The 7948-nt window shown below is 49.9% G+C and overlaps 1 protein-coding gene across 1 annotated transcript; it reads right to left on the bottom strand.

Annotated features, from left to right (window-relative positions):
- Positions 1 to 415: 415 nt before the first annotated feature.
- Positions 416 to 2764, bottom strand: LOC124695459 (cell division control protein 48 homolog D-like). The gene has a single exon (XM_047228304.1). It carries the CDS (start codon positions 2762 to 2764, stop codon positions 416 to 418), a length of 2349 nt encoding a protein of 782 aa, XP_047084260.1.
- Positions 2765 to 7948: the final 5184 nt, after the last annotated feature.

Genomic DNA, 7948 nt, shown 5'->3' with positions numbered 1-7948 from the left:
CACTTCTTTCAACCGGATATGAACTTACTGTTAATCTCTGTGCTTTGTAACGAAGGACACGTTAAACTGGAAAACATAAACATACTGCATCTTGTAGGGAATTAACGGGAATATTCTTATTTTTTTCATAGATTGTATGTAATGCAAACTATTTACAGTGGAAAGAGATACATGGATTTAACCGAATATAAACTTACTGTTAATCTTTGTGCTTTATATAAACGAAGGACAGGCGAAACTGGAAAACATAAACATACTGCATCTTGTACGGAATTAACAGGAACATTCTTATTTATTGGATTGTATGCAATGCAAACTATTTACAGTGGAGAGAGATAATGGAGATATGTTTAAGCTAGCTACAAAAAAACCTAGAGGCTTAGAGCCTAAGCTAATGCTAAAAGTGGTTAGTGTATCAGTTGTACAGATCATCCTCATCAGGTGCCACGGCAGTGTCGAAGGCGTTGACAGAAGCTTGTGGCTGCGCCGGGAAGCGGAACTCGGTGCCAAAGCCCCTGGACTGCTGCAGCGTCTGAGCGAACGACTGGTACTTCCGGATGTCGCCGTCGCTCACACTCCTCCTCGCATACTTCATCGACTCCTCGAAGTGAGCCGTCTTGATCTCAGCCACTTCATCTTCCTGCCCACCATCCACCTCCATGCCCGACTTCTGCTTCTCGATATCCTTCTCAATGTCTTCCCTAATGGCATACTTGCACGCCCTCTGGCAAATCTCGGTGATGTCGGCGCCACTGAAACCTGTCGTGAACCTCGCGAGCGCGCCGAGGTCGACGTCCTTGGCCACGGGAGAATTCCTGAGGCAAGCCTTGAAGATCTGGTGTCGCGAGGCCTCGTCTGGCAAGGGGATGTAGATGAGCTGGTCAAGACGTCCGGGACGGAGCAGCGCCGAGTCGATGATGTCCGGCCTGTTGGTGGCGCCGATGATGAACACCGTCTTCTTGGCGTTCATACCGTCCATCTCGGTCAGTAGCTGGTTCAGGACCCTGTCCGCCGCACCGCCGGCGTCTCCAACGCTGCCGCCGCGCTGCATCGCGATCGAGTCGAGCTCGTCGAAGAAGAGCACGCACGGCGCCGACTGCCTCGCCTTGTCGAATATCTCACGGACGTTGGCCTCACTCTCGCCGAACCACATGGTGAGCAGCTCGGGCCCCTTGATACTGATGAAATTGGCCTGACACTCGTTGGCAATCGCCTTGGCTAGCAACGTCTTGCCGCAGCCTGGTGGTCCGTAGAAGAGGACGCCCTTGGAAGGCGACATGCCGAACTTCTCAAACTTCTCGGGGTGCTCCACGGGGTACTGGACGGTTTCCTGCAGCTCCCTCTTGACACCGTCGAGACCGCCGACGTCGGACCAGCTGACGTTGGGCACCTCCACGACGGTCTCACGAAGCGCCGAAGGATTGGTGCCAACGAGAGCCGTTTTGAGGTGGTCGTTGGTGACGGCCATGGAGTTCAAGATCTCAGCATCGATTGTGTCGTCCTCGAGGTCGATCACATCCATCTTCTCCCTGATGCATTGTAGGGCCGCCTCGGTGCAGAGCGCGGCCAAGTCGGCACCAACATAGCCGTGCGTGTCCTTGGCCACCACTTCTAGGTTGACGTCCTCCGAGAGCTTCATATTTTTGGTGTGGATGCGTAGGACCTCAAGGCGCCCAACCTCGTCCGGCACTCCAATGTCGATCTCGCGGTCGAACCTCCCGAAACGCCTGAGAGCAGGATCGATGCTGTTGGGACGATTCGTGGCGCCCATTACGATGACGTGTGCTCGTGCCTTCATCCCGTCCATGAGCGTCAGCAGCTGGGACACGATGCGCCTCTCCACCTCGCCGTGTGTCTTCTCCCTCTTTGGAGCAATGGAGTCGATCTCGTCGATGAAGATGATGGACGGAGCGTTCTTCTCGGCCTCCTCAAATGCCTTCCTCAAGTTGCTCTCGCTCTCGCCAGCCATCTTGGACATGATCTCGGGGCCATTGATGCAGAAGAAGAAGGCCCCCGTCTCGTTTGCCACCGCACGAGCGATCAACGTCTTGCCGGAGCCGGGAGGGCCGTACAATAGGATGCCCTTGGGAGGCTTCACGCCGAGAGACTTGAAAATCTGCGGATGCCTGAGCGGCAGCTCGACCAGCTCCCTGATCTGATTCATCTGCTTGCGCATGCCGCCTACGTCATCATAGCCGATGTCGTCGAGCCTCTCCTCGTCCTCCCTCTTGACCGGCTCGCCGTCGGAGAAGATCTCCGTGTCTGCCGCCACAATGCAGTAGTCAACCGCAGGGTCGATCTCTATGACCTTGAACTCGACGCTCCGCATACCGCCACGTACGACGAAGAGGTCGCCCTTGTGCACCGGGCGGTAGGCGTCCACAAAGTAGGGCTTGAGGTAGGCCTCGAATAGGTTGCCCGTGATACCCTCGATGGTGTCGTCGATGGGGAGGATGTGCACGCGCTTGCCGTACTTGACGTCGGGGCAAAGGTGCACGGACACGACGTCGGCGATGCGCACCCTGAGGTTGGAGCGGGCGACCTTGTTGATCTTGAGCTTGTGCTCCTCGCAGGTGTCATCGGGGTGAACCATGCAGACGGTGGTGCGGCGGCGCTTGCCCTTGAGCAGCACGATGTCGCCGCGGAATATGGAGAGGCGGTCCATGGTTGCCGGGTGGAGATTGCAGACGGAGTTGTCGTCCATGCTGGACTCCTCCACCACCAGCCGGTTCGCCGCCTTCTTCGAAGACGCCGTGCTCGCCATCGCGTTTGAAGAACAAACTCTCGCGCTTCGATTCGTTCGCTGCAACTCTCGATTCGAACGGGGCTGGCGTGTCTTGGTCTGCGATCGAAAAGCTGATCGTGTTCTGGTGAGGACGAAACGCCGGGCGAGGCTTGCCTTTTAAACACGGGATTGCTCCGTCTCGTCCCGGAATTCGAGTCCGATCGGGAAGCCTGTTCCTTCCGTCCACGCTCGCTCGCGTCTCGCGTGGCTGCCCGTTTTGGAGAGTTATTCGGAATTTGATGCTCAATGCGTGTGTTATGGAGCGAACGTACCTAACAGCATATAGACTGGGGCATCCTCGCAAAAAAAAACAGTATAGACTGGGCCGGCCCATGCAGTATGGAGCTGTATCGCGCTTAGGCACCAAATCAAAAACAACCGTCAAAAAAATCAATGAGAATATTTAAAAGGAAATCAATAATTTTTTTGCGGAAAATTCACCGAACTAGGAGTATTTATAATCCTCAACAGCAGTAAAATAAAACCTAAAAATAATATAAACTGCAAATAGGTCTTTAGATCACCTACTGACAACTACACGCATTCGAACGAGCCGAAGATATGCCGCTGTCCTCACCCCCCCCCCCTAAAAATAATATAAATTGCAAATAGGTCTTTAGATCACCTACTGACAACTACACGCATTCGAACGAGCCGAAGATATGCCGCTGTCCTCAACCCCCCCCCCACCCACATTGGAGTCAGACAAAACTTGTCGCACTAGAGCTTGATGTAGCAGATAGACGGGTAGTCGTTGTGGTAAGGCCCCGGAGGACAAGCGCACAAGAGTATCAACCATTGCCGATGAGGAGAAGTGTAGATCAGAAGGAACACGGACCAAATCCAGCGAGATGCGTCGAAGACAAACCTCCACATGCCCTCTGCGACGGTAGACACTCATCGGGGAGGGGAGTAGAATATGAGGGCTTTATTTCATATTCAGGGAGTCGCCACAACCACATCTTTCTACGTAGGACACAAACCATAAACAAATCAAAGAAAAATAGCAAGAAACGGAGCCCTCCCGCCAACAAGGATCGGGATCCACCGCGCCTCCATGCCCTACGGGCACACGAGTTGAGGCATATCGACGGTGGCGGCGACGGAAGGCACGGAGCCCTAATTGCTTACTTCACTCTCTTGTCAAAAGGGAATAATTGGTCATACTTCATATAAAGGAAAACGAGAATGAACCCGAAACCTCTAAAGAAAAGGCCGCGGAGGGAATTACGTGTGTTGTGCATCTGACATGTGGCTCAACGTGGTGCAATAAAATCAACCGAAAATGGTCTCCGCCTATGACACTTGTTGGAAGGAGAAGCAAAGTAAGGTGAGAGATGAGGAAGGCTAGGCGAGCGGTGGGATGCATGGCTCAGTTTTTCCCTTTTTATGGATTTAAATTTTCAAAACAAAATATATAAAAACCGTTGGTCCAAATTACTAGTCGTTTTCACTTTTGAGATTCTCGCGAGATCATCAAAACTAGATCTCGTATTGATAGATTTTATGAATTGTACTTCCAAAACTATCAGAACAATACTTTGGGTGTACTTGGGTTTCAACTAGTTGTACTTTGGGTTCCTAGTGTACTATATACTCAGTTTCTGCACAACTGTATTTCGGTGTACTTCGTGTTTCAGCAAAACTTTACTTGGTGTACTTCTGTTTCGTCACAATTGTACTTTGGTGTACTCATGACATAGGTGTACTTTGGATTTTTGCTATAGTTGTCCTCTTGGATATATGTGAGTACAAATATGTTGAACTTGTGAGTACACATATGTTAAACTTTTGAGTATAGCTGTGCTATGCACTACTGCGGAAGTACGCACGCACGAAAGTACACTCATGGGACCTCTTTGTACGCGGCATGTGTCAGCATGGGTGCGCTCCCCACTGCACCAACAGACCTCCACGAAGATCAGGTTTTTGCTAGTGGTACCCAACTTAGCCACATGCCAAAAGCAAAGATGAAGGGTATACTAGAGAGAAGAGGAAGAAGCAAGGACGTGATTTGTTGCCTAGATGGGCTTCTTTTGGGGCTCCTAGGCGCATGTCCCCGGGGCATGGTCACAGAGAAACGGCCCAAAAGCCAGGTTGTTCCATTCGTTTGGTAGCCCGGGCCACACACCAAGACAAATAAGCTAACGATGTTGATTGGATGCCTATTGTTTACTATTTTGGATGAGAAGAGAAAAACAAGGGTTATTTGGTTTTCCAATAAAGTTGCCTATAATGTGATGTGCTCACCACATAAAAAAAATCCGGTGAGCTTACCATACCGTAAGCAAAGCTCAACCACATCACAAAGACATCACAAACATACCCGTTACAAACTAACAAACAAAGCTAACAACTACCATAGGTACTTAAGTTAAAGCAAAGCTAACAACTAACCGGCCACTGAAACTAACCAAACTTACATAGTCATGCCATGTCATTTGCAGGTTTACCTCTGACGAAGAAAGTGTCGACTACATTGCCAGGGTAGCCACCTGGAGAGTGGCGCATCACCAAATTTACGCCATCCTCAACTCTGTCAACAGACAAGGACCCTCTGAAGGTGAACATACCCCACGCGCCAATCGTGGTGGACACCGGAACATCGAGACTAGCGGCAGCAACGACGATAGCGATTACACCATCACTGAGGAAGAGTGGGAAATTGCCCGCAATGCTGTAGCCAATAACACTCGAGTCCCCTCTGGAGTTTCGGCAGGGACCCTCAATGCGTACCACACTATTTTGGAGAGGAATCGGGTTCGGTTGGCAAATGAGCAAGCTGACCTCGATCGACGCCGACACGCAGCGGATCAATCAAGCGAGCGACGAAGGGCGTCGCATGGAAGCACGTCTCGTAGCAACCAAGGTCCAGGGAGATTTCGGCCACGAATTCCTTGGCTCTCAGAAGACGATGCAAGGGAGATCACTTCAAATCTCTCCAACTCTTTTATGACTATGGACATCGCGGGCATGCTCAGGCCAAAAACTGTCAAAGGGGCGACGACTAATCTCACGGCTTACTTGATCAATCACCAGCCAACACCCAATGGTCCAATGGCGCAAGCTCATCGGGGTGCTTTGGAAAGCCTCACGATCCTTGGAGATAAACTCACCCCAGGAAGGAGAAAACCACGCATCTGGGCAGTGGATCTAAGCATCGTTCGAAAGATGCTCGCGATGATATTACACAGAGTAAAATCGACAAAGCTCACCGTCGGCGTGCTGCAAGGGAAGGATATGATAGCGACGATTCCGAGGAAACCCAGGAGTATGATGGCGAACTTCGAGGAGCCGATTGTTTAACCTACATGATTCGGGAGACAATGCCACCGAAGAGATTCAAGCCTACTCCCACTAACTCTACTAAGTATGATGGGCAGCAGGAGCCAAGGTCTTGGATAGACGATTATCTGCAAACTGTGATCTTACACATGGGAAACCAAAGAGCATCGATGCAGTGCCTGCAGCTTTACCTGAAAGATTCGGCACGAGCATGGTTGAGAGGCCTGTCGAAAGGATCTATTAGGTCCTGGGAAGTTTTGGTTGATGCTTTCGTCAAGAATTTCTAGGCCACATACAAGAGACCCGTTGGAATCGAAGAATTACGTCATTGCTAGCAGAAGCCGAGGGAATCTATGCACGTGTACATTGGACGCTTTACTAAACTCCTAAACGTTGCCGAAGATGTTTCCGTCGACAGAGCAATCGATGCTTTCAGTGATGGCATTCGACGAGAATCCTACATCGAAGAACTTGGCCGGAAAAAGCCAAAGACTATTACCAAGCTTATGGAGATTGCCAACAGTTGGGCTGATGGAGAAGATCAAGTAAGGAAACCGCGTCCGTACAATGATGGCGAAGATGATGACCAGAAGCACGAGTCAGGCCATCGACGTGATCGCCACAAAAAGAGGAAAGACCGCGGGTACGTGGACACCAACATTGTAGCTGTCGGATATTCTGATCGACGTGATGATGGGTACGATGATCAGCGTGGTGACAGACGTGATGATCGTCGGGACAACAATCGCAACAATTACACGGAGCGACCTCCACAGGTCCCCGAGTTACCATTTGCTGAGCAGCTAAACGCTCCCTGTTACATACATGCGTACATCGACCCCAAGGATAACACCAAAAAGTCAAGCCATCCGCTCAGGGACTGCCGACAGTTTCTCGATATTCAGAAGTTCTACGAGTCGGGTAGGAGACATGCGCAGGTCACGAATCCACCGCCTCCACCTCAGCATCAAGTTCAACAAGTTCAAACTCGCACCTCCAATGAAGATTTTCCTCCACCTCGGGGGCAGATGAGCATGATTCACAAAACTAGCATTTCCAGGAGAGAAATAAAAAAGCTTACACAAGAGATCAACCTTGCAGAAAGCACCATGGCTAACGTCCCAGAATTCATCGACTGGTCTACACAGAATCCTGTTCAGCCGAGCCGATCACCCATTGTCTATTCCAAGGCCAGTTCATGCAGCCTTGGTAGTCGAAGCACAAATTGGAGGATTCAGCATGATTAAAGTATTCATGGATGGAGAAAGCGGGTTGAGTCTGATATTCACAAGCACAACCAAGAATATGGGCATCACATCCGATATATTGCAGGAGTCTGATACATGTTTCCATGGCATTGTTCCAACCTTGCCAGCGTACCCTCTTGGCAGAATTTCCTTGAATGTAGTCCTCGGGAAACCCGACAGTTTCTTGAAAGAAAGGATCGAATTCGAGGAAGTGAACTGAGAATCGCAGTACCACACTATCCTCGAGAGGCAAGCTTACGCTAAGTTAATTGGATGTACCGCACTATGCGTACTTAAAGCTTAAGATGCCAGGCAACAATGGGACCAATATTACGGTTCTTGGAAGTTTCTCTCGTTCAGATAACTATGAACGAGAGTTACAGAAGATTGCTGCTAAGTTTGGGACAAAGCAAGAAGTCAAAATTATCGACTTCACTAAGTTAGCTCTTCAAGTCAAATACTTCAAGCTTAAAGAGGTCGATGATACGTCGCAAACGTATCTATAATTTCTTATGTTCCATGCTACTTTTATTACAATACTTGAGTGTTTTACACATACTTTACAGCGTTATTTTACATTTTCCGGCACTAACCTATTAACAAGATGCCGAAGTGCCAGTTGCTGTTTTTA

Source organism: Lolium rigidum, chromosome 3 (genome assembly GCF_022539505.1).
Source record: "Lolium rigidum isolate FL_2022 chromosome 3, APGP_CSIRO_Lrig_0.1, whole genome shotgun sequence".
In the NCBI taxonomy this organism is placed as follows: Eukaryota; Viridiplantae; Streptophyta; class Magnoliopsida; order Poales; family Poaceae; genus Lolium; species Lolium rigidum.
Note: the sequence above shows the minus strand (reverse complement) of the source record. Positions and strands in the feature narration are given on the sequence as shown.

What these genes read in the sequence shown, in the direction of transcription:
- LOC124695459 (XM_047228304.1), bottom strand. Translation starts at nt 2,764, where the DNA reads ATGGCGAGCACGGCGTCTTCGAAGAAGGCGGCGAACCGGCTGGTGGTG.